Raw genomic sequence first — 26,975 nt, 5'->3', positions numbered from 1 at the left:
TACCATGAGATACTCTTAAGAGGAGGTTCTTTCCGACACAAAGAACCCTCACACACTAGTAGCAGTTGTTGACCTGTTATATGATTTATCTCTAAAGAGGGGTGTGTACCATAAAATTGAGCTTATATACTTAGGGCATAACCAATGTTTAGACAACCATGCAAGTTGAGTCAATATGAGAAAAATAAAGTTGCTAAACAATTAGGAAAGCGCCAATTCTCTTGATGCAAGAAAAAAAAGAGGAACCTATGATGTGAAGTGTATGGATGCAAGAGTCTAATTGTGTTAATTGTGTATGAAGCGTATAATGCATGTATGTTTACTGCACTTGCATGAGTATTCATTGCAGACAAGGTGCGTATTGACTTCTTGGGAGCTTGTCTATGGTGACTCTTTCAAAGGTCGATTCAACTCCCGAATATCCTAAATAAAAATTACTTGGAACCCACCAGGTAGTCCAGTCTTGACAAAAAAGAAGTAGAAAATAAAGACCAGAGGGGGTAGAGAGAGAGGTGCCATGGGAGCTACCTTACATGCAACCCTCTTTCCATAAACACCAAGGCCAAAAAGCATGTCAAATACTAGGCCCAAAATACGTGGGCCTTCTGCCTTCAAATGCAACACCTCTAGAAGCACATATGAAACTTTCCGACTGTTTCCATATGATGATGGTCAGACAAGTGTAAAAGACAAATTGGAGGAAAACATATAGTAGCACAGTTCAGCTGTGGTGCAATGAAGACAATGTGCACCGCTATGACATTAAGACTGCAGTGACTACACAGACAAAGCCATAACCTGCTGAGCTAAAGCAGGAGATTGCTGCAACAACTCCTTAAAGTTGTTCTCAACCTCCTTCATCTGTCTCTCCAAGTATTCTAATGATGTCTGCAAAACAAGGCTAAAAATGAGTTCAAGTATCTAAATCTATAAAATTCTCTGCTTATATAAGGCCCTGCAAATCTACAAACTGTGGGCCCTGCCAGAGTGGTTATCGTCCACACTTCCCAAAAGGGGGCATGAGTTCAAACCCCAGCATGCATGCATTCGCACCCACATGCACAATGAATGAACACGTCCGCATGCACACACACACACATACACAACTCTCAAATAATTAATCTTCAGACTAAGGAGATGGTGGCAACAAAAAATTCAAACCTGTAAGGTACTGAGTGTGGTTTCACATTCTTTACTTCTAGCCTGGTGCTCCTTAATAAGATCGTCTTTCGGTTCTAAAATAAACCTGCAAACACCTCCGTAAATTTGTCAGAGAGCAACTTTAGTCCTACGTGAAATTATTGAAAGAACCAACCAACCAGGAAATGTACAGAAAAGAGAAGAGACTATGTTCTCAGCATTTATGTCTAGGAATGATACTCACGCCCTTCCTGCACCAAACAGCACCAGATAATAGATTAGCTCTCTCTCTCTCTCTCTCTCTCTCTCTCTCTCTCTCTTACACACACACACTATCTTCGGAGAGGGCTTTGGCCCCTTGTCACATGTGATGCACTGCGATAATTGGGACCATACTTGCTAGAGCTACGCCATCATAGAAAGGATTTAGTGAGGCTACATGCAAACGAGATACCAACCAGACATCTATTACAAACTTACTCATCACACTATCATGACTGATGCTCAATCCAGAGAAGATATCAGAGGGGACAGATAAATCAAGGGAGAGATACTTCATCAGCTGATCGGGAGAGAACACCTCAAGCTCGAAGCGTCCTGGCCCCATGCACAAGTGAAATCATCACAGAGAGAGCACAGGATGCCCCCCACACCCAAAGACTCAGGCCCTCTTCTCATCAGCTTCAGATCAGGGACACAGAGCGACACCGACACGGGACGTGGACATTGACTCTTCTATGTATCCAGTTGCACGAGAGGGTGCCACATGATAGCACATACTTAGTTCATTGTACAAGCAAGGTCCACGTAGTATGAGGGGCCTGTTTTAGATAGATAGGAATTTTTTCTCTCTGTTCATGACTTTCAACATATTCATGTACTACTTTTTTGCATGGATCCTTTGTGCCTCTGTACATGATCATGCAATCTCTCTCTCTCTCTCTCTCTCTCTCTCTCTCTCTCTCTCTGCATGTAGTGAGTCTCCATGCCTAGCCTCTGCTCACATGCCGTGCACAGCCACTCCGCTCTCCCATGCCATGTTGCTCTGGTCTGTCTACACTGCGTGCCCCCCTCCTCCGCCTCTTTTCCCACCCAGCCATGCTGCTCTGCTCTGCCTGCGCCCCATTACTCTGCTCCCACCCACCCTTGCTCAGGCAACCAAGACCACCTCTTTTTTTTTTTTTCGTGAAATGGTGTTTTATATTATATGTAAAATGTACATCAGCCACATGGCTCACACAGAACCTATGGCCCCAAACAAAACCCCCACAAAAGATCCTCTAAAGGATCATGACCATGCAAACCTGTACACTAATAAGAAAGCCTCCTAACCAAATAAGCATCCCAGATAAAAGGATCAAAGATGAGCCAGCCGAGCCGCCGTAGACCATAACGAAATAACATCTGCATCCAGTAGCTGAGCTGAGAGAAGAGAAGAAAACTGCCAAAGCAGCAAACCGCGGATACGTAGAATGTGCCCATGTATTCCAGACAAGGAATCAAAAATGAACCCATTCCGTGTAGTCCAAATATGCCAAAGTCCTGTCCATCTAAGGAAATGGAATATCACAAGGTGGCTGTCTGAAGTAATGACTTGAGGACAAATCCCAAATATCCACTGATGAGCCGAAACAGTAGACCTCTCTACTGCTTCCCAAACGCGAGAGACAAAAGACCAAATCTGACGGGCCACTGGACAACTCATGAACAGATGCATAACTGTTTCAGTGCATGTTGTGCAGAAGAAGCAAGAGGCCAGTGTAATTTTACGACGGCTCAGCTGATCCCGTGTAGGTAACCCTCCCACCAACATCCTCCAAATGAAAACCTTACCTTGGTAAGGGAGCTTAGACTGCCAACCACGCATAAGAGTTTTCTGCCACCATGATTTAGACTTGTGCAATCCCCACACCTTATTGGCCTTGGCTGAAACCCAATCTTTCTCTGATACAAGCTTATGATAGACCTGGTTAGCTGAGAGTGATATCAAGTCACCAGATTTACATAGTGCCCAATCAAGCCAAGGCTGATCTGCAGATGGCCGAGGCAATGGAGTAAAAGGCTCAACTGCATGCATGATGTCAACCCATAGTGGCTGAAATGTCCGAGGAACCCTAAAGTGCTGCCGAATACGACGAAATGAATATGGCCTGTCACGACCAGGTATCACAGCATCTCGGATTCTAACCAAGCCTAGCCTGACCATGCGGTTGAGTCGTATGCGTGAAGCATCTCTGTCTGGCCAAACAATGACACGCGACTCCACAAATGTTTCGAACTGCAAAGAGTTCAAAAGTAGTCTTTCATGACCAGGATCCCACCGAGCCAGCAGTAGAACTTCATGCCAAGAAAGGAGAATATGTGATAAAATGTGTGATGAGCGAATACGGACAGGATGAGCCGCATTCACAAATGTCCCACCATGAAGCCTGCACACGTGTCCGCCCATGTGACAATCCCTCCAACTCAATCAAGTCACGAGCCATGAATACCCAAGGCTGCTCTTGCAAACACATATCCTGAAAAAGCGCCCACCTACGCGCCACCATATGCAAGCGGACATCCAGTAAAGCAGCCCCACCCATTCTTTTGGGCGTCGTAATGTGATTCCAAGCTATCCATGTTTGACCCATAATATTTCCTTGCCTCTTCCACAGGATAAACCGAATGGGAGCAACCAAACGGATGAGAGAATTGTGCATCCAAGGTAGCAAAGGCAAAAAATAGGAAATCATGCTAAGCATAATAACCTGAGCTACCTTAACCCTCACATGCATAGGCCACCCTTGAGCTTTCCAATACACAAATTTATCTGAGATCCGAGCAGAAATCCAAGCAAGAAGCGCTTGGGGGTCCACATCCACACCCACCGGATATCCAAGATGACGAACAATGTCTCCTGTATGCACCACACGGCCTTGCCACCCTAATGCCTCAAGATCAAATTCCGTGCATACAATGAGGGCTGATTTTGATGAATTTATTTTCAGCCCAGAAGCCAATGCAAAATTATTCCAAGCTTCCATTGCTCGATCTATATTGCCTTTTTCGGCCCTGAGAAACATAAAAGTGTCATCCGCAAGGGCTTGAGCAACCAATTGCTTGCCATGAGGGAGATGCAAACCAACCACTTCACCATGCGATGCCATAGCATCTAGGCGAGATAACATAGGATGAGTGGCAATGGCAAAGAAAAGAGGGCTAAGAGGACAGCCCTGCCGGAGAGAACGGGTGAGAGAAATACCATCCGAAAGTCCTCCATTGAGCATAATCCGCGTGATAGAGCCAGAGCCAAGTAAATGCACCAAATTAGCCATTTTGGGACCAAAGCCCATGGCTGTCATTAACTGAGAAAGGAAAGACCAGCTGACACGATCAAAAGCTTTTTCAAGATCCAGCTGCACCATCACAATCTCTTGCTTCTTTGCCTTGGCATAATCCACTCCAATTTGAACATTAAGAATATTATGCAAAATATCCCTGCCATGCACAAATCCATATTGATATGGATGAACAAGAGTAGGAAGCACCTTCTGCAAGCGATTGGCAAAAATCTTTGTAAAGATTTTATACATAATACCCATAAGTGAGATCGGGCGCCATTGAGCCAAAGAAGTAGGCGAAGGGACTTTGGGCAACAAACGAAGTATGCCCAACTTCCAATCGGCAGGCATATATCCCTCATCCCAAACCCTTTGACAAATAAGCGTCAAAGGCTCTGCAAGCTGATCAGCATATTTTCGGAAAAACTCATTTGTCAAACCATCCCAACCAGGGCTCTTTCCCATGGGAAGTTTGGAGAGAACAGCTTCCACTTCCCCTTGAGAAACAGGAGCATCAAGCTGAACCGCCACATCAGGGTCAACTTGATATCGTACTTCAGCAAACAATGACTCTCTTGCAGCCAGGACAGCCGGTGAGACATCCTCTCGAGGGGCAAGCAAATCTTCATAAAACCTGATGCAATGCTGAATAACCTCAGAAGGTTGAGTAACAAGGTTGCCTTTGGCATCGATCAGCCTAACAATATTCTCACGCATATGTTTTTGATGCAACTTATCATAGAAGCGATGAGATTGACAGTTAGCATCCCGCAAAGCATCAAGATGTGCAAGTAGTTTAAAGCGAACATATTTGCTTCCTGCACCCTAGATAGCTCCTTTTTCAACCATAGAGTCAGTAAACATGAACGCCTGCAAGCCCTTTAAAAGCGACTCAAGGAGGGCCACATGCTGTTTTTGTATAGAGGCATTAGCAAGACCATAATGCCGTGCTAATTTCCGAGTGTTGGTAAGGAACACTGGCCAAGCATGATAATCAGCCATGGACACTCTTGTGGAGAAATGTCGTATCAACTGACGCATATAAACATCAAAAACTTCATGCTCCAAAAAAGTGTGATTTAAGCGCAAAGGCAAGCGTCCCAACAAGCCTTTATATGCATCCACAGGATGATAGACCATTTCAAACACAAGCAGCCAATGATCTGACAAAACCTGTTGCTGATCAACCATCATAGTAAGAACCTTTGGCAAAAAGAGATCTTGATGTAAAATATACATCCTATCCAGTCTAGCATAAGTGCCCCGAAACTGTTGTGAGGCATAAGTGTAACCCCTTTCATCTGAATGCAACCAAGACCACATGTCTTGTTTTAGCGACCTTGCTGCAAAAGCTTCCCACGCCTTTCTCTCCGGGCCATCCATTACAGAATGAGGCGACGTGGCTTGCTCCCTGGAGACACACATATTAAAGTCCCCCATCACAAAGCCAGGATGAGAGATTGAAAGGGCACACAAGTCATTCCATAGCAAACGGCATGCACGAGCATTATTTGGAGCATACACCCCTAACAACCATAAAGGCGTATCATCCCAAACAATCTGTATCACTAGAAATCTTCCATGAACATCTTGAATCACAAGAGAAGGCTGAAACTGCGAACGAACAGCAAACATAACACCTGACTATGTCCGCTGTAGAAAACATGAAACCCCTTATATACATAGGCTTTGCCAGCCAACTTATGCTGCTTATGTTCAACTGCACACAAAACATCCCAACCATGACAAAAAGTTGTACGCCAAAGCCTGAACTGCTTTTGGCGCGAAGAAATACCCTTTACATTCCATTGTACAATTTTCATAAGCCTTCCCAGAAAAGGAATCAACAAGGCCGTGTACTAGGCCTAGGACAATCTGCCAAATCACGAACCTTTTGAAGCATTGCATTTTTAGACATGGTATTTGTGATCTCAGACTGCCCTTGGAGTTCCCGAGCACGTGTCAAAGGGTAATGACCATCCCATGGCGAGATGACCTCACCCTTCGAACCAAACACAAGAGGCAATTGTTGTTGTGCTTCTTTTGTTAGGCGACTTTTAATAGGATAGCGTTCTACTCTATCCACCCCAAGAGGCCCTGTACCCTGAGAAAGTTGGCCTCCCGGCCTCTCAATCCTGGTCTGTTGCTGGGCACCTGAACCCAAAGGGCGACGAGCATATGTATGTAAGGGCCCCTTATGAGTACGCAAAGGCCCCCGCCAAACAGCATCTGAGAAATCCCCCCGCGGGGCAACAAATCGTGTCTTTTTACCACGTACTTCCACCCATGGCTGCTCAACCTCATTCTGAACATCCACATGTACATCCATGTGTTGGGCATCATGTGAAGGAGCATCATGCTCATCTTCCACGGGCAACTGCCCATCAAGGATATCCTTTGTAGCAGCAACTTGTTCTTTCTTAGGACATTCGGAGACAAAGTGGCCCATCTCACCACATTTGAAACAGTGGCCAGCAAATGTATCCCACCTCAATTCATACATTAAAGGTTGCAGCCCAGCCATATTGACACGCAAATGTGTCGGCCTAGGTCTCCCAGTATTCCACAACATGCATAGACGATTTCGGTTTCTAGATGTCATTCGAGGCACCACCAAGACATCACCGATACCTCGCATGAGACTTGGCAAAACACGCCAAAACATTGGTGGGAATTGTTTCACTTCAACCCAAACTGGGCAAGCCTGGCGCAACATATCTTGGTACTCTGCCATAGGCTTCCACGGAACCACATGAACCAACTGCCCATCCAAAAAAAGTGGCACCTGCTCCAAGACTGCCCTACGGGCTTCCGAAGTGCGAAAAAGTATTTCATAACAGCCTCTCGGACCATCGTAAATCTCCTCAAGTGCCTCAGGCGACACCAAGCGGCCCAGCCATGCTCTAAGACGAGGCAACAATGGAAAAAGAAAAAGATAGCAGCACGATCATGAAAATCTGCTAGCTGTTGTAGCAACAAAGGAGTCTCCATGCATACATCAACCACACCACTATTATCTACTGCAGCCATTTGCACGCTATTTGCCTTCACATATTCTTGCAGAAGTTCACCAGTGATCTGCAGCAAACGTGCAAACTCCGGAGAAGGTGCCTGAGAACTTTCCTCTGCATTCTCTCCAACATTCACCGGAGTATAGCTTGCATCAACATCAACCCTTTGACGTTTTTGTTGCTCTGAGGCATCTGAAGCATAACCCACATCCTTCTCGATCATCTCCTCAATAAGATCCATGTTAAGGCTATTGGCAGCCATGTCGCCAACAGCAACAGCCGGGTCATCCAAATCCATGTACAAAAGCAAAGAAAACTCGTTCTCTCAAACCCAAATTCAGCACCTGCTGCAGTGCTGGCTGGAAACTCTTCCGTACCTGCAGTACCTGCTGAAACCCTACTGTACCTGCAGTACTGGCTGGAAACTCTTCTGTACCACCTGCTGAAACCCTACTGTACCTGCAAGTCACCTGCTAGAAACCCTACTGTACCTACAGTACCGGCAGCTGGAAACTGTTCTGTACCTGCAGTACTTGCGGAAACTATTGTACCTGGAACAACCCCTACTGTACTGCAGCACCTGCTGGAAACCCTACTGAACCTGCAGTACTTGCTAGAAACCCTAGTGTACCTGCTGTATTTACAGTAATACCTCTTGTTGCAAGCAGCTGCAATCTCTGCCACATTCCCCAAGCTGTCTTCTCTTCACGAATGCTGAAAAGTAATGAGTCTGACACAAACAACATGATAGTAGATCTTGCCAGCTCATCCATATCTTCCCACTCTTCAGCAGTAAGAGAAGCGGGCATTACACCCCTTTCTTTGATAGGCTTGTGCTGCTTCTTCTGGAGCAACACATTATAGCACTGGGTTTGCCAAATATCATAGTTATGTGAGCCTTCAAGCTTCTTGATGTGAAGCAATGAAGAGCTCTCACCTGTGGTTGCCATAGCAATATGCAACCTGTCAATGCCTGACTCCCTGCAAAATGTGCAAACACTGCACCAAAAGCACACAAAGTGCTCACAGTTGTTCTCCCAAGCTTTATCTCCCATTGTGGAAGCAAGAATGCAACTTTTCTCCCACTTTATGTGATGAAATCACCAAAATCTGGTTGCTGCAGGTTTAGGACAGCACCTTAAATGTGCTCTGTTGCCCTTCCAATGTACTGCACAACAGTACCAATTGCTCACAAATGATGTACCAAACCTGTACCGGCAAGTACAGCAGCTGAAATTGAACCTTTTCCTCACTCAAATCAGTGTACAGCCATGCCAAAACTTGCACAAAGCTGTGCCAAATCTGTACCAGCAAGTACAGTAGCAATAAATGCTCTCCTTGCTGTCCAAATGAGTGAAAATCAGACTTTTACAGTCCCGAACACTGCATACAACAGTTCTGAACAGAAATTGGGCAAAAGCCCCTTGACTGCAAGCTGATTTCTGAGGATTCAAGGCATAAATGTCTTGCCTGCTGCTTTGCCAAGCTTAACAAGCATAAAATCTTGAAAAGCTCCTTGATTTAAGAACAATTTCTGATCATACATGGTACATTAACGCACATGAAGGCATCCAGAGTCTTCGCAGTGCTTCCCCCTGGCCACATATACATCCAATACATGAAAGCCCCTTGATTGACAGGCACATTGAGTGCTTGTCAGGCATCAACACATTATCCACAGCATCAAATGCGATTGCCTGCATGCAAATCAATCCAATCGGCACAAAAGCCCCTTGATTTGCACTGCAATTTGCTGCAATTTTGCCCGAATGTGCGATTTCTCACATCATACAGCATGTATGAGTGCTTAATTGCACAATTACATCAAAAGCCCCAAATTTCGACATCCAATTTCCTGCAAATTGATCCTGATTGTGACCAATGTCACCCAATTTTGCCAATTTCGCTTAAAATTTAAGCAATTCGGCACCTGTACCTGCTCAATTGATTGAATTGATAAGAAATTCCCAAAATTGAAGGCAAATACCTCTTAATTTTTGAATTTCTCTGAGATTTGCAGGCTGAATTTCTGATTTTTTGTTGCAGGAAAGGGGGTTTGCTGATGCTGCTGCAGAAAGGGTGCTGCACGTGTGTTGATGCTGGAAGAGGAAAGAAGACCTGAATCCCTCTTTCGCCTTGTTTCTCACTGTGGGGTTGGCGATGGGCAAATGCAGAATTTTGCTGAAAAGCTCTCAAAAAATCTCACGCAGAGGAGTGGTGGAGCTTTTCTCCCACGTGCGGGCCTTCTGGATGTGAATGGTGGCATCCGTGTCAACTTGGGTTCCCACGGAGGCGAAAGAGCGCGTGAAGCGATGCAGAGCTGGGGCTGCCCGACGGATGGATAGCGCGTACTTCATGCTGCCCTTCCTTTCGCACTAACGGTTCGCTATGGGTACTCGATCACATAGCCAGCCGTCGAGCAAAGCTCGCCTTCGCTCACGCCCAGCAGTCAGCCTACGCCCAACGCTCGCCTTCGCTCACGCCCAGCAGTCAGCCTACGTGTCCGCCTGCCTTCGCCTAGCGCAGGTAGCCAAGTTTGAATGCGCTAGCCTTTTCTTCGCTCACGCCTGCTTGCTGGTGGCGTTTAGCTCCTCACCTGCTGCGAGCTTAATGCGCTCGCCTTGTGGTTCGCTTGAGTGCTTTGCTCACGCACCACAGCTACTCCTGCTGGATTCCCAAATGCAAAGACTGGCTGCCCGTAAAAGCCATCAATGCAAGAAACCCTATTCGAGCAGAGAAAACCCGAAAACCTGTGTGTGTGTATCACCGCAGAGATGAATAGCAACGCCTTCAATAAGTGCGGCTGGTTATGGCTCTGATACCAGTTGAATGGGAGAGAGAATTAGGGTTAGAGTTATTCATGTAAGAGACATACACAGAGAAGCAAGGGAGAGAGAGAGAGAGTTGTGGGGATAAGTCAACTCATCAAAGATGAGTGTGTGACTCCCCTATCACACATGTATATTGCACTAGTACACATAGTGCAGTTAGTACATTAAAAGTACTAAGTGTACTATGTACTATAACTTATGGGCTTGTACACACTATAAGGGTGGGCATAGTGCCTTTACCCCAACACTTACCATCCTCTACAAGTGTGTTTTTAAAGCACTTCAATCCGAGTCCTACAACTCTACTTGCGGTGAAAACATTGCCAACTAGTTTTCCCTACATGCGGTAGCGTTTTTTTGGAGGCTTCTTGTGGAGAGATTTCTTGGCTGCGTTTTCATCATCAACTTCAGCCCTCTTCATAGTGTTTTGAGGTACATATTCATCCTCTTTTCTACACCTTTCTACCGGCTGAAAATTCCACTTTGCTACACACTTTGTGTTTGCGTTTTTGTGGACAATCAACTCCTCCATACTCCTTCTACCTAAGGCTACATTCTCAGCCCTCTTTTGGTGGTTTCTACGGAGTCTATTGGTTCATATATCGGCTGCGTTTTGTGGCTGTGTTTTTTCGCACTATCTTTGAGCATATTTTGGAGATACGTCCTTGGTGGACAGCCCATCTATTGGCTGCGTTTTTGGAGGTACGACACTTCTTCCCTTGTGTTTTCCCACCCTCCTCTCCCTATGGGATCTCGGAAGTCCTCTACTCCAAAAGACAAAGGCAAACTTGAAGATACTATGGATCCTACATCTCCTACGACGGTTGGACCGGCAACTACTACAACGGAAGTTGGTGCAATTCCTTCTTCGGTAGGTGCTTCTACTTTCTCTTTTCCGTCATATCCATTACCTTCTACGGATCCTTTCACTCTTTCTTCTTTGTCCTTTATGCCTTCCTATCCACATACTTCTATGCCCTCTATGGTATATCCCCCTACATCATCTATGCCTTTTATGGCAACTTCATCTACTATGATTCCTTCTTCTACTACTTCCACTACTACTCCTCTCCCCACTCAATCATATCAGCCCTTTAACCCATTCACTCAATCTTTGAGCCTTCCAAGTCTTTCCGATTCACAAAAGCTTACCCCAAACAACTACCACACTTGGTCCTTGTTTATGCAACTTCTTTTGGAAAGCGCCGGGGTGTGGGCTATAATCACTTCTCCTCATATGGTGCCTTCTCAGTATCAAACCTATATGGATGCACGGGCCAAAGCTTTACTTGTGCATGGCATGTCTACATCGGTTGTGTCTCAAGGAGTATGGCTCAACAATTATGGCACGCTATACAAATGCAATATGGAAGACTTTCAACGATTAAGATGGCTAAGTTGGAAGAAGATTTGAATAAGCTTTCTATCTCCGAATCCGACAACATAGTGGAGAAGCTTGGAGAATTCAATTGAATCAAGCGGCAACTTGAAGAGTTTGGTACATTGGTAAGCAATCCGGTCCACAAGCTACTTGGTAAATTGCCTTCTTCTTTTGAATCGTTCAAAGATAACATCTTTCTTCGAGTTCCTTTCCCTTCCTTTGAAGAGACTATGGGTCTTCTTCATGATAAGTGCCTTACTCGCAAGCAAAACAAAAAGGACTCGGTTTTTGTAAGCCAAGGCAAGGGCAAAGGCAAAGGCAAGGGGAATGATCAACGCAAAGGCTCTAATTCCAATGCTAAAGATTCTTCAACCAAAGGCGACAAGGACAAATCAAAGGATTCTTCCAAGGAGTGCACAATTGTGGTCGTAGTGGCCATACGGAGAATCGTTGTTTTGCTAAGAAGGCAGCATCTAAGAAGGTAAAAGCTGAACTTGAATCCAAATCTAAGGGTTCTTCTACATCAACATCTTCTCACGACAAAAACAAAGACGAGACGGAAGACGGTAACGCCAGGAGATCACCTGTGAAATGAGCCTGTTGAGATTGGTGTAAGTTGGGCGTTCGATGTCCAAGGAGCGCCTGCATATGTCGTACTAGCATGACGGCCACATCTGTGTAGGCATATGCTCACTTATGGTAGTGCTGTGTGTGAACAGGGCTTAACCAAGGGCACTCTTTCCAATGTGGTTTTTCCCCTTGGACATCAAGTGTGAAAGAACACTCTTAACATATAATATTTTGTACTTCTATATTATATGGATGTGGCACACATGCAAGGGTTGACTTGCATTTTGTGGATACCACACTTTTGGCTCTCTCTCTCTCTCTCTCTCTCTCTCTCTCTCTCTCTCTCTCTCTCTCTCTCTCTCTCATTTCTGTGTGTGAGCTCCTCTACCCTGCACCTAACCCTAATGTGCAGGTTTGTGTGAGTGTGTGAGTCCAACACCCAACATTTGGTATCAGAGCTGGGAGCTGGCCCTGAAATTCTGCTGCTGGAAGAAACCTGCGAAATTCTGTCGACGCTGCGAAATTCCGTCGACGCTGCGAAATTCCGTCCGCCCGTTCTGCCTTTCCTCCACCATCCGGCCGCCAGAAACGGGCCGCACTAGTGGGGAGCCCACCACCTCCGCCTAGCCTCGCGGGCGGCACCGCCTCTGCAGCCGGCGGGTATACTCCAGCATTCGGCGGCGCTCTTGTCCGGCCGCTCACAGAAGGGCCGTCCCAACCACCCGCCCTCTCCATTCCGTTCCGGCCGACCCCGTCGCGCGTCACCCCTCCGTTCCGTTCCAGTCGGCATCGCCAGCTTCGACCACGCCTGTTGCTGTTCCGTCCCCGTCAGCTCCGTCCATTGGTCTTCTGTTCCGACTGCCCAGCATCGCTTCCCGTTCGACGGCTCCTGTTCCCCACGGCTTCCGGTCATCAACTGCCGTGCGTACCCGTCAACCCGTTCGGCGTCGCTTCTTCGCTCCACGTACCCGCCAGCGACTCGTGCCAGGTAACGGTTGTCGCCTCCAGCGCTCGGTCTTCCGCACGAGCCTCCGACTCCGCCTGCCCGACTGCCGACCCTGCACTCAAGCGTCAAAGACTACGCCTCACTACTGGCCCGTTGACGTACGCGCGCATGTGCTCACCGCCTACCTCCTGCGCCACGCTGCCTGCCCGTCGACGCATTCACCTGGGCCCCGTCTGCATCTCAGTGTGCTCCAGCTCCAGCTTGGCCTGCCGACAGCCCTCCTTCGCCTTGCAGACCTCCTCGACATCTGCAGCTCCGTCTGTTCCTTATCGTTGAGTCTCCAGCTGCTGCTGGCTCCCTCTACTCGACTGTTTGCTCACCCCCAAGCACCTGCTTCCTCACAAGTGCTGCCAAAGGTATTTTCTGTAGTCAAACACAAATACAAAATTTGCAACAATTCCAGTGCAGGTCATATGCAGATTTTGCACACACTTCTGTGCAAGTCAAATTGAAAGAAAAATTGCAGGTGCAATTTGGGGGATTTCTCAATTTCAGGACAAATTGAAAAAATTGGACATTTTGCTTTGCATGCAATTTGGGGGTTTTTCAAAATTGAGGTCAAAATCAGCAAATTGAACCTCTTTCATTTGCAGATTTTTGGGGCTTTTGTGAAAATTGGCCAATTAGATGCACATTGAAGCGATTGGAGTGCATAAAAATTGGGGATTTTCAGATTGGAGCATGTAATTGGGCATTACAGCTGCGATTTGTCGCGTATGTATACACATTGTGTGTAATTGGACAATTTGGTGCAGGTTTACACTTGCTTTGGTTTGCAGGCATACATTTGCACAGAACATTTGGTTGCCTGGCAGTGCACATTGGTGCTTGGTTTGCTTGCAGATATATTTTGTTGACATGGCACAGAATACTACAGATGTATTTGGTGTGCTCACCCAGGAGGACAAGCTGGATGGATCTAACTACTCCCTCTGGAGTTTCATGATCCGTAATTTGCTGGTAGCCAAAGGGCTTTGGGGCATCGTGTGTGGTGATGACACACGCCCACTTACCATACAGCCAGCCACGCCTCAAAGGGGAGGTACTTAAAGAGCTCCTGATGTAGATCCTGCTCCCACACAAGAGCAGAAGAGATGGGACTCTAGAGATGCACAGGCCATTGTCATTGATAGCCCTTTCAATGAAAAGGACTATTATTCCGCACATTCGTTCATGCAAGACATCGAAGCTTGCATGGGACACATTGGAAACAATGTATCAGGTACGCAACGAGGCAAGAGTTGCCTACTTGAAGAGGCAATTGGATTTTCTGTCTATGGATGAGGGTGACTCCATGGCAGATCATCTCACCAAAGTGAAAGATTTGCAGGAACAATTGCTCAACATTGATGAGGTTATCCCAGACAGACAGATGGTCACCAACACTCTTCATTCTTCACCGCCATCCTACTTGGGTTTTCACACCTCTCTCAACCTCTCAATGAGAGGAGGTGCTGATCCCGTCACTTTTGAAGAGCTCGTGGGTTTACTCTTGCAAGAAGAACAAACAAGAGCAAACTTATCGAGCAACCGTGGTGGAGAAAAGGCATTTACAGCCAAGGATAAGGGTAAAGCAAAGAGCTTTAGGCATGGGGGACAACAGTCTAGCAAGGCTGGTCATGGACAGCCCTCTTCTAGTGGTGAAAGGTCTGACAAAGGGGATGCAAACAAGCCCAAAAAGAAGGGCAAATGTCACTACTGCCATAAGCCTGGACACTACATCAGTGAATGAAGAAAGCGGATTGCAAAAGAGAAAAGGAAAGAAGCAGGCAATGCAGTAGCAGACTCTTCTGATAACAAAGCACAGCAATCAGCTAATGTAATCCAGGAAGAGTACACTTTTTTGGTCACATGCACTAGTGACACACCAAGTGCTTCAGACAATGATATGTCTTGCATTGCATCTGACAGACAGAATGTCTTGCATTGCATCTGACAGACAGAATGCATCATGGTATTTTGATAGTGGTGCTTCGAGCCACATCACTTCATGCAAAGATGTATTTCAGCACTTGGTTTATGCTTCAAATGGCCGCACTGTATCATGTGCAGATCATACCACATATCCAGTAAAGGGAATTGGTAATGTCATACTTATTGCAGCCAATGGTGCCAATATATGTATGAAAAATGTATTGTATGTTCCAAGGATAAAGAAAAATCTGCTCTCCGTCTCAGCCATAAACGACCAAGGTTTAAAGGTTGAATTTGAAGACGGGAAGTGTTTGGTAAAAGACCCATCAAAGGGTTATGAAATAGTCACCTCTGGAACACGATACAAAGGCTTGTATAAGCTGGACAGCTATGACAAGCGCACTTATGATGCAAATACAGTGGCTGCCCACACTCCTGCTATGCATGATGCAGAGCTATAGCATGCTCGTTTTGGGCATGTAAATTTTCAGAGTTTGATGCTTTTGCAGAAGCATCATATGGTTGATAATATGCCGCCTCTTGAGTCTCCACCAAGACATGTATGTGAGGGGTGTATTTTGGGAAAGATGCAACGGAAACCATTCCCCAAAGATGGAGCTGTTAGAGCTGAAAGTAAATTACAGCTCATACATAGTGATGTATGTGGTCCAATGCGGACACCATCCATAGGGGGGCATCTTTACTTCGTCACATTCATTGATGACTACTCCAGTTCACATAGAGGTGGAGAATACATATCAAATGCATTCAATGATTATATGCTTCAAAAGGGCATCAAACACCAATGTACTGTGCCTTATACACCGTAGCAGAATGGTGTAGCTGAAAGGAAAAATAGATCTCTCATGGAGATGGCAAGATGCATGGTGAAAGCACAAAAGTTGCCTCACAAATTTTGGATGGAAGCTATAATGTGTGCAACTCATGTGTTGAACAGGTGTCCAACAAAAGCTTTGAAAACCATAACACCATTTGAGGCTTGGTATAGCCGAAAGCCAACAATGGATTATATGCGTACATTTGGGTGTTTGGCATATGCACATGTGCCAGAACAACTCCGAACAAAGCTAGATGACAAAGCAATTAAATGCATTTTTGTGGGCTACAGCAATGAGAGCAAAGGATACCGTCTTTATAATCCAACTACACGAAGGATTTTTGTCAGTAGAGATGTGGTATTTGCTGAAAATTCAGAACAGCCCATGTACAACTTGTATAAAAGCAATGATACAGGCATACAAGACATGTTTAATGGACTTTTACCCATTGCCATTAGGGGGGATTCAGATCAGCCAGCCCCTACACAAGAAAATCCTCATGTAGAACATGTGGAACAGCCAGCCATTCAGCCCCCTTCTATGGAAGAAGTGGAAGATCTTATCACAGTAGAGCAAACAGCCATAGACACAGCCAAGTCAGTGCCAAGATGGTTGCTGAAAACTTTGCAAGAAAGCAAACTTGCAGCTCCACTCACAGGTAGAACAAGGGCTAGTTCCAGCCATGCTTTGAATGTACATCGTGGGGAGTCTGCATTCGCAATGGGTGGTCTCTTTGATTCAGAAGAGCCTTCTTCTTATGAAGAAGCACATGAGAATGAGCATTGGTTGCAAGCTATGCAAGCTGAAATTTCTTCTATCATGAAGAACAATACATGGGATCTTGTGGAATTGCCTAAAGGCAAGCATGTAATTGGAACAAAGTGGGTGTACAAAGTCAAAAGAAAGTCTGATGGTACTATTGACAGGAACAAAGCGAGACTTGTGGCAAAAGGCTACTCCCAAAAAAAGGGAATAGATTATTAAGAGACTTTTGCTCCTACTTCGAGAATGACCACAATAAGATCTGTGATTGCATTGGCTGCACATAAAGGATGGAAAGTGCATCAATTGGACATCAAAACTGCATTCTTAAATGGGGATTTACAGGAGGAAGTATATGTAAATCAGCCCATTGGTTTTGTAGTTCCTGGTGAGGAAAAGTATGCAGGTTGCACAAAGCATTGTATGGGTTAAAGCAAGCTCCAAGAGCTTGGTATGATAAGATACATGCTCATCTAACCAGCCAAGGTTATGAGAATAGTCCAGCTGAAAGCACATTGTATGTGAAGAAAACCGATGCCGATATTCTCATAGTCATCTTGTATGTAGATGACATGCTCATTACAGGTACTAGCAAAGCACAAATTTCAGATTTCAAATCTGATTTGAAAGCTGAATTTGATATGTCAGATTTGGGGCCTTTACACTCGGCATACAGTTTATGCATACAGATGATGGCATTGTTATGCAGCAAACTAAGTACATAAAAAGTTTGCTAAAAAGGTTTCACATGGATGAATGTAAGCCCATTTCTACTCCGGTAGAACCAGGTGTACGGCTTACTATGCATGATATTGGAGAGCCTTTTGAGGCCGGCATTTACAGCCAGGCAGTGGGATGCCTCATTTACTTGTGTAACACGAGGCTAGACATATCTTTTGGGGTGTCTTTGTTGAGCAAATTCATGCACAGCCCAGGCACAAAGCATTGGCAAGCAGTCAAACGCATCTTTCGTTATCTTAAGGGTACCCTGGATCTTGGTTTGTTCTATCCCAGGGAGGGCAGCTTGCAGCTTTATGCATACAGTGATTCAGATTGGGCTGGTGATTATGATACCAGGCAATCCACCAGTGGGAATTGTTTTTTTCTTGGCAGTTCATGCATATCTTGGTTGAGTAAAAAGCAACCCACTGTTGCTACATCTACTTGTGAGGCTGAGTACAGGGCAGTCTTTACAGCTACAGTAGATTGTGTATGGTTGAGGAGACTATTGGCTAATCTTCGTGAGTGTCAGCAGACACCCACCACCATTCTCACTGATAGCCAGAGTGCTATGGCCGTGGCACGAAATCCAGTATTTCATGCACGTACCAAGCACATAGAGATTCAAAGACAGGGGAGAGAAGGATGTGATTAGGGGAGTCACATGTTACACCACGTTGAGTGGGGAACAAGCCATGCCCCCTCTTCAGGAATTTATTTCACAAACAATCCATGGGCTTTTCCAAGACAGGACCAATACAACAAATGAATACAATTTTAAACGAAGGTGTCAATGTCGAGATCCCGGGCTGGGGTTGATGTCGAGGCACAAGATAACTGATTCCGAGCTCACCACCAGGAGGATGACCCACAAGAGGCTGACACCGGGCTGGTACCAAAATCCAATGAATCCAATTGATGTTCCCAAGTATTCATCAAGATTTCTATACTCAATCCAATCCATACAAGGACAATCTGCTGAGAAGTATCCACAACTAGGAAGTGTCTCCACAAGGTAACTTCCCTCCTCCTAGTCGGTTTAGAGAAAATGGCGTTGGTCAAACCTGAATTCTTTGAGGGGGATATATGTTGCAAATAAAGTCAACGGTAGTGATGCTTTTAGGCAGAGAGTAGCACAATGTATTTTGGGACATGATATTGCTATTATGGAGACTTATTTAGTCTCACCAATTTCTTTGGGACATGGATTCTTCAAATATATTGGATTTTTGAGACTGTCTCGTCTCGCCCACTAGATGGGACATGATTATATCTTGAATATATGGCTTGAAGCTTAAAGTTGCGGACAACTTTTAAGAAGCTAGGGAGGATGTCACCAACCTGGACATTCCCCAGTATGAAAGGGGTCTGGTGGACTCCAAGATGTCTAAATATTTGGAAAGTACAAGCTTTGGGAATGGGGGACAACTCTTCGCAAGATTATGTATGAGTGTTCGCGTCATTACATCTGGAATTGAGTAGATACCAAGAAATGGCAAAGTGCCTATGATAGAATGTCTACCAGTTGGGATATTTTTAGAGGTAAAGATTATGGAAGGACCCATCTCTTAGATTGGGACATGTGGCAAGAAAGTGGACCAAAGTGAGACAAGTGGCCTCACACTTGTTATAAAGTGGATCAAAGTGAGACAAGTGGCCTCACACTTGTCACTTCAGCTATTGTGTGGCTCTCCACTTGTCATTGTAGCCTTCTCTTGCCATTTTAGCTAATGGGAGGCCCAAATCTATAAATTGGAGTCCGCTCTCTTCATTAATAGAGGCTCTCTTGCTGCACACTAGCCTCTACCACTGTTGCAGGCTGCCCTAATGATGGCTACTCTCTTTCTCTCTCTCTCTCTCTTGAAGGCTGCCCATGAAGAATACAGGCTTTTGGGGACTGTTTTGGAGGCTTCCATCACGAAGAAATACTGAAGGCAAGGGTATTTAATCATTTATTATGATTTCTAGCCATTGTACTTGTTGTACCAGCCTTTGTACCTGCTATACCAGCCATTGTACTGGCTATACCAATCCTTTGTAGTTGTTGTACTTGCTGTACCACCCATTGTACCGGTTGTACCAACTTCTGTACTTGTACTAGCCATTGTACCTGCTGTACTAGTCACTGTACATGCTGTACCAGCCTTTGTACTTGTTGTACCTACTGTACCAGCCACCGTACCGACTGTACCAGCCACTATACCTACTGTACCAACCACTGTACCGGCTGTACCAGCCATTGTACCTGCTGTACCGGCTGAATAGAGAGTTGTACTTGCTGTACCAGCTCTATTGCATGAAGACCTGTGGTTTTTGGGAAAGAACCAGTACCCACACGGAGGTATATGGATTGCGTTGTTGGCTCGGCATTTCTACAGCCTATGTTTTGGCTTGGTTGCCTCGTGTTGGGCTGTGTTACACTGTTATGGCATTTGTATATGGATAATCCGGCATCTCCCGTGGGGAGTGTAAGGCCCTCAAAGCTTGTACATGATATTATTCTCCTTGGGTAATAAAATACTCCAAGGGGGGAGTCGGCCCATTCCAGCCTCTATGCGGTGTTACACGTGCAAGCTCCACTTTCAGCATTTGTGGATGTTTTGTCTAGCTTTTATGTTTCATGCAAAGTGATGATGATGGATATATGTTAAGGCTGTGGCCATGTTTAAATGTTTTAATATACATTGATGGTATCAACAAGTGTGTCAAAGGCCCTAGTCCCCCGAGCACCTGCCGCGAGTTACAGCATCCCACTGTAACAGTTGTTGATCCTTGTGAGCAGTATGATGCCTCCTTGACTCGGAATCAGAATGGTTCATTCATCTGGTCGCTGAATACCAGATTGGACGGGAGCTTCCTGATGAGGCTGTTGAGCTCATGTTTGTAGAGGACTCTTTAAGAGGCAAGATTGCGTATCTTGTGGTTTCAGCAGCATGCGAAGGATCTTGGACTCTTGTACACAGGAGAGGAATTGATGGATGGAGTCGGACTCCAAGTTAGGAGTGACTCACTTTGGGGAGAAGGAGAGCCAGACACGAGGACCTTGACATCAGGCTACAGTTTTTCCCTTGGCTCAGGAGCGGTTTCATGGAGCAGTAAGAGGCAGCCACCTATTGCCTTGTCGTCAAAAGAGGCAAAGTATCAGGCTGCTTATGGTGCTGCTTGCGAGGTGGTGAGGCTACAAAGGTTACTTGGCGAGATTGGGTTTCCACTGGTGGAGCCCAGGGTCATCCAGAGACACTTTGTTCGTGAAAAGATCGTTGCTGATGACATCTTGCTAGAGTTCTGTTCGACGGAGGACAGTGCGGTGGACCTTTTCACGAAGTCTTTATCTCAAGCTATGCTCCGGCGGCACTCCAGTTCACTCGGGTTGGTTCCACATCTAGGAGATGAGAGGGGGTGTTAGCAGTCATCTCCTGTCTGCATATTTACACCAAGGCCTCTGTTGTGGGTGTGCCCACCCGATTTAGGTGTTTTCTCATTTTTCCCTACTCTCCATATTTTTCCCTATTTTTACCAGGTGTGGGGGGCTGTCTTGTGGCTCTTGGCTGATCCAGGTGATGGTCAACTGCCCCTGGGCTTCCTTGCGCTCTTTAATTTCTCTATCTTGTGTATCTTCCTAGCATATCAGGATGTCCCCCATAAGTTTCAGCCCATCTTTTGCCCATCTGCCTAGGGGGTGCCTCTTTGGCTTCTCCGAGTTTGCGAGCACGTGTTTCTCCATCCTGTCAAAGATTCAATTCAATTCTGAATGCAGGGCCTCCCATTTTTGGGATCTCTTCATCTTGGTGCAAGAGAGAGAGAGAGAGAGAGAGAGAGAGAGAGAGAGAGAGAGAGAGAGAAATGAAAATGAAATCTGTATTAACGTCTTCGAAAGGCCAAAATGACCTATGACACCAAAAGTTACAAATAATATGGTCAGATGAAGTACAAATGTCAGTGGTGTGTAACAGAAAAAAAGTGAGTAAAGATGTAAAGATCTATAGATCTAGAGATCAAGAGTAACATGGGAAAATGGGAAACATGGGAAACCTGGGAAGCTACTAAGAGAGAGACGGAGACAGAGTCGCTTAACGTGGACTTTATTGATCTAGAGAGACCAATCGACGGAGAGACTGAACCCAGGTGGGTTCATGTCATCCCAAGGGCGAGAGAGAGAAGATTATGTTGCTGCCTTGGGGGCCTGAGCAAGGTGTTAGAATTGTGCATCTCAGTGTTATATTTGCTTTACCTATTTATTGGGTATTTTAGCTATTTCTCCTATTTTTGGAAGTCGTGCGCAAGTCGGCCAGTTATGAGCAATCGGCCAACTCACTCCCTTCACTATAAAAGGGGCCTCACATATTCACTTGATGTAGTTCAATCCCAAGCACAAGTTCAACACTTTCTTGGTGGCTACTGCCATTGTAAAGCTTCATGCTATTATAAAAGGTGATCTTGTCCACAAGTTCACTCTCCTTTGCTCCCTCTTCTCTCTCTTGTTTTGTCTATGCGTCCACCTGTACATACTCCAACATGGTATCATTTGCTTAGGATTCTGGCTGCCCACATTTGCGATTCTGCTATTTCTCTGCTGGCTGCATTTCTGTCTACCAAAGGCGGCCGTATCTCCTTAGATGGCTGCGTTTCTGGCTACTGAAGGCGGCTGTTTTCTCCTCCATCTGCTGTGTTTCCTGGAGCACCAAACAGTGGCTGCATTTTCTCTACATAGCTGTGTTTTCTTCTCCCTATGCTCTTTCTCATCAGCGTTTCACTCCCCGGGCTGCCCTGTTGCTGCTGCTTCATGCCAAGCATCATCAGCAAGCTTCTTGGTGCTGTTTTTTCAGCATTCATCATGGTGAAAGGGCTGTTTTCTCTGTTTTTACAGCATGGACTGCAGTGGAAGGTGTTTTCTCGCATGTGGTGCATCCCAACAAGCGGCCCCGACATCTCTACTTCTTCCCCGGCCTCCCCTCCCTCCGGTTGGGTGTTTTCGGTGAGTTTTGGTCGACTGTTTTGCTGCTGTCCAGCCTCTTTCTCTCTCAGATTTGAGAGGGGGCTGATTGGTCCTGGTGCCTCACTTTGTTGGAGAGTGCTCGAGAGGAGTCTTGGAGTGCTGAGATTTGTGTACTTTGTTGCTGTGGATATGGCTCCCCCCTTATGAACAAAGATGATCTCAGCTCTCTACTCTTGGAAGAAGAGTCCGTCCTAGTCTCTCAGGGTAAGATGAAAGTGTCTCTTAACAGTTTTGATCACGCACTTTTTACAATTCAAAAGAAAGGTCGGAGTCACTGATTCTCTTGTGGGAAGAGAGGACATCTGTCCAAGGATTGTTTGTCTAAGAAGGACAAGACCAAGGGCAAGTCTTAAAGGGTAAAGACACGACACACGACAGTTATACAGATACTTCCAATAACACATCTAGGGCTCCAAGGCGTTTCCGGCTCAGGACCAAGATGATGTACTTCTCTAGTATACATGCAATTCCTGTTAGAAGTCATCTCCTGTCTATACCTATTTACCAGGGCTTCTGTTGTGCATGTGCCCGCCCTTTTAGGTGTTTTCTCATTTTTCCTCACTCCCCGCATTTTTCCCCCATTTTTTTCCCATTTCTCTGTGGCTTGGGTGGCAGCCCTGTGGTGGCAGGAGGTCTTAGTAGGTGGCCGACTGCAGTTGTTTGCCTATTGGTGCTGGCCGACTGTGTGATAGGTCGTGGACACCTTCTCCATGTAGGCCGACCGTTCATACCTGGCCGACTGGGTATATATATGCTGGTCGTGGAGATATAGGCCTATCGGCTGTCCTAGAGCAAGCCGACTGCAGTGCAAGGGCCATATAAAATGGCCCCACAGCCCCCTTGCTACATTGTCTTGTATTGTGTTTTATTCCGGGATCTTCTTGTGTATATAGAGCAGAGTTACACGCCTCTCTCTCTCCCCTTCTCTTGTGCTGTTTTTCTACACTGTTCTTGCTCAAGTGTTTCCAGATTTGGTCATCATCTCCACTACGTATTCTGACAGTTCCCCCCATGTACTTCCAGCCAGAGGAAGCTTGTAGGCGGGAGAGGGGGCTGATTGCAGCTCCACTTACTGGTGCATGGGAACTGTGATTCAGAGTTCCAAGCATTAGACATCCGGCGGACATGGTTATCTTTGGTGTAGCAGAGATTTTGAACTGGATTTGTTCTGAGTTCATTGTTGGAGGCTTTTCCGTCCACTGTTGGGGATTATGGGTGTGGTGTGTCCAACAACTCATCATCTATTCTTGGAGTTCACTGCACACTTGTGTGGGAATTCATAGCCAAGCAAAGTTCCTTGCTGTTCGTGGTGGCATTTTGTTTGGAGGAAACAGGTTGGTGGGTGCTCTCTCCAAGGTGATTCCGGTATCTGCAGTACTGGAGGGTCCATGGTTGCATTTTCATCAACTTATCTTCTTCAAACTCTTGCACACTATGAGTTGCAGAGGGGGTGTTAGAATTGTGCATCTCAATGTTATATTTTCTTTACCTATTTATTCGGTATTTTAGCTATTTCTCCTATTTTTGGAAGCCATGAGCAAGTCAGCCAGTTATGAGCAAACGGCCAGCTTACTCCCTTCACTATAAAAGGGGCCTCACATATTCACTTGATGTAGTTCAATCCCATGCACAAGTTCAACACTTTCTTGGTGGCCATTGCCATTGTAAAGCTTCATGCTATTATAAAAGGTGATCTTGTCCACATGCTCTCTCTCCTTTGCTCCCTCTTCTCTATCTTGTTTCGTCTATGCTTCCACTTGTGCATACTCCAACACAAGGGTGGGTGGAATAAGGGGAGGCAGAGGGAGCCAGGTGCGTGCAACGCACGAGTGCAAAAAGGGCAAAACAGGGCGCGGCCAAACCAGGTGGCAGCGTGAACAGGGCGCAACCAGGTGGAGGTAGAGGCGAAGGCGGAGGCAGAACAAGGCGCAACCAAGGCAGGCGGCGGCCGCCGAGCAAGGCGACCAAGCCGGGGGCCACGATGGCGGGCAGGGCAAAATAGGGCATGCAACGGCAGGCTCAGAGACATAGTATTGCACGACTCAATGATGGTTGATTGATTTAATGTGATAATGACCTTCACCAAGTACATTGCTTTATAGCCTTAGAGGCTCATATGTATGACATCATTGCTTATGTCAAACAAGTATAATATCTAGATATTATTAAAAAAAGTTCATAACCCATTATAAGGGTTATCATGAAAGAACAAAGGACATAACTCTTTAACTAAGACCTTTTGGACGCTATTTGAGAAAGGCCTTAGCATCAATGCAAACACTTCAACTTTTGCTCTTCATATGTTTCTAATTCAGCATTAAGTCTTCAATTATACCTAATTAGACAATTAGAGTAGTTCAAGGCTTTACAAGACATGTATAATGGAAAGAGGAGGTTCTATTTCCGCTGTTTGCAATTATTTTAATAGGCAGGCTACTACTACTCGTGGGGCCTCACATCTTCAATCTATTTATAAACTAGGACTCCCAGCATTGGCTAAATTCCTCTCCCAAACCCTAAACCTAACCAGTAGCCCTGGCATGACACATGCATCTAAATGTTGGAGCTGATGCATGTGATGAGACCATCCCTTCCCATCTTTTACATGCTACATAGCATTGAGATACATAATTTTTGCCATGCTAGTACAGTCGTTCACATTTTCTTACATGCTATGGCATAGAGATAGATAACTTCTTCTCCTGCCTCTCACACAGATATGGCATTGAAAGGCTTGTCTTTCTGCTGATTTTCGTGGGACTTACCAACAGATTTGTAAGTGTTTGTCTCAGAAAGCCGTTCAAGCTCTTCCAAAGTGAGTAATGTGCGCTTCCTCTCTGCTTCCTTACTTCTGATCTGCATCTGGACCTGCACACACGCACACAAAAAAAAACATACAATCCAACAATACACGCATACACAAAAGGCCTTTGTGGGTTAACTTTAACAGTAAAAGATGATCTTCTTCTCGTTCGAACCTTCAAAAGAATGCATACCTGCTTGAGCTTGCTGGTTGTTTCCACTAATCTTGATTGAAGTTCCACAAACGCCTGCAAGAAAAAATGATCAGGGTTTAATCAGTTGCTGCGAAGCAAAGCCTCTACCTTGCCGAGACAAACTGCTGACCTCCTTGTTGATTTCTGCCATATTTGCCCCACTTTTGGAATCTGAAGTTTGGGCAACTGAACTGCGCGAGTTTATTTCATACGGATCATCCGGTCAAGAGCCGGGCTCGCAAAAATAACAGAAGATTCGCATTTGTCCGCCCGGCCAGTTGTCCATCAAACAGTTCCTGCCAAACCATAGAGGTGTCATGGACCATAAATCGTTAGGTGTGACTCTTCATTGGAGATGGGCTATAGCACTTTTGGATCTATTTTCATGGTATTTACATTGGGCCTTTTCATTAGATCCTTCCAATGAGATGATAGAACTTGTTTTAGGGATTGAAGTTTGGTAAGAGAAAGATTGTATTTTCATCTCTCAGCAGCATAAGTATGCCAAGGATATTTGAAAGGCATTTAGCAGTGGGCACCTCGATGGAGGTTGATGTGAAGTTGTCTATAAAAGTCACTTCTACATTGGTGGATATGGGGGAGTCACATCTTCTTATGCAACACATGATTATACATTAGCAGTTAGTGTGTTGAATAAGTTCTTAAATAAGCCCAAAAGGAGAGCCATTAGAGGGCATGAATATGAGCGCTAAAAGACATATGAAGTACATTACCTACACTTCGAGCAATACCTTAATTGGATTTTGTGACTCAAATTTGGCTAGAGACTAAGGTAGCAGGAGATCAGTCATATGTTATTGCTTCTCCCTTAGATATGGAACAATTTTGTGGATCAACGAAAAGTAGCCTATAGTTGTTCTTTCTTTTATATAGAAGCAACATGCTTTCCTTCATGTGAAGCACTCTGATTGCGGAGTCTAAAACTGCATGTGGTAACCAAAGTTGCATGGCAATTCAAGTAATCATGTGTTTTCCATGCTTGTACAAAGCATATGAAGATTCAATATCACTTTCTGCGTGAGTTTATCATGGATGGAAAGGTCAAGATGGCGCTATTATGTGAAAATCGACAATTTTGCATACATCTTCACCAAGGCTCTTGGGATAAAAAATTCTCAAACAAACCATTGTGCTAAGAGTTAAGAGTTAGTTCTCATGCCATTGACCTTAAAGGAAGGTTGGCTAGAGCTGGATTCACCACACTAGATTCGGAAGATGTAACAAAGAGGAACACTTGTAAAATTCAATGCCGTTCTAGAAGGGGCATCCCCATTGCCCTCGGAGAGTAATGGTCGAGTAGTGGGTCGTCTTGATCAGCCAAACCCACTATTGATCTGCACAATAACAAGGGACTAGCTGGACCCTTGTAACCATTGGCAGCTAAAGAACCTTTATTGATCATATATGTGCTCATCTTAAAGGGTTTATAGATCTTCAAAGACTTTCTTTGTATCTAGATCAAAGG

At 45.4% G+C, this 26,975-nt stretch overlaps 1 protein-coding gene across 2 annotated transcripts; it reads right to left on the bottom strand.

Moving 5' to 3' along the window:
* Nucleotides 1–544: 544 nt before the first annotated feature.
* PFD1 (PREFOLDIN 1) lies at nucleotides 545–25,733 on the bottom strand. 2 transcript variants are annotated; one of them, XM_086798175.1, is made up of 6 exons: nucleotides 25,620–25,733; nucleotides 25,490–25,543; nucleotides 25,259–25,361; nucleotides 1,320–1,391; nucleotides 1,162–1,246; nucleotides 545–888 (listed from the first exon to the last, which is right to left on the bottom strand). In XM_086798175.1, the coding sequence occupies exons 1-4, from the start codon at nucleotides 25,638–25,640 to the stop codon at nucleotides 1,381–1,383; spliced, it is 189 nt and encodes a 62-aa protein (XP_086654301.1). In that variant the 5' UTR covers nucleotides 25,641–25,733; the 3' UTR covers nucleotides 545–888; nucleotides 1,162–1,246; nucleotides 1,320–1,380. The 2 variants fall into 2 exon arrangements, with proteins under 2 accessions (XP_086654301.1, XP_086654302.1); XM_086798176.1 differs by having other exon boundaries at nucleotides 1,332–1,391.
* Between the last annotated feature and the right edge of the window lie 1,242 nt (nucleotides 25,734–26,975).

This window comes from Cibotium barometz, chromosome 5 (assembly GCF_041138505.1).
Source record: "Cibotium barometz isolate CiBa-2024 chromosome 5, ASM4113850v1, whole genome shotgun sequence".
Taxonomy (NCBI): Eukaryota; Viridiplantae; Streptophyta; class Polypodiopsida; order Cyatheales; family Cibotiaceae; genus Cibotium; species Cibotium barometz.
The sequence above is the reverse complement of the archived record's forward strand: the minus strand, read 5'-3'. Positions and strand labels throughout refer to the sequence as shown.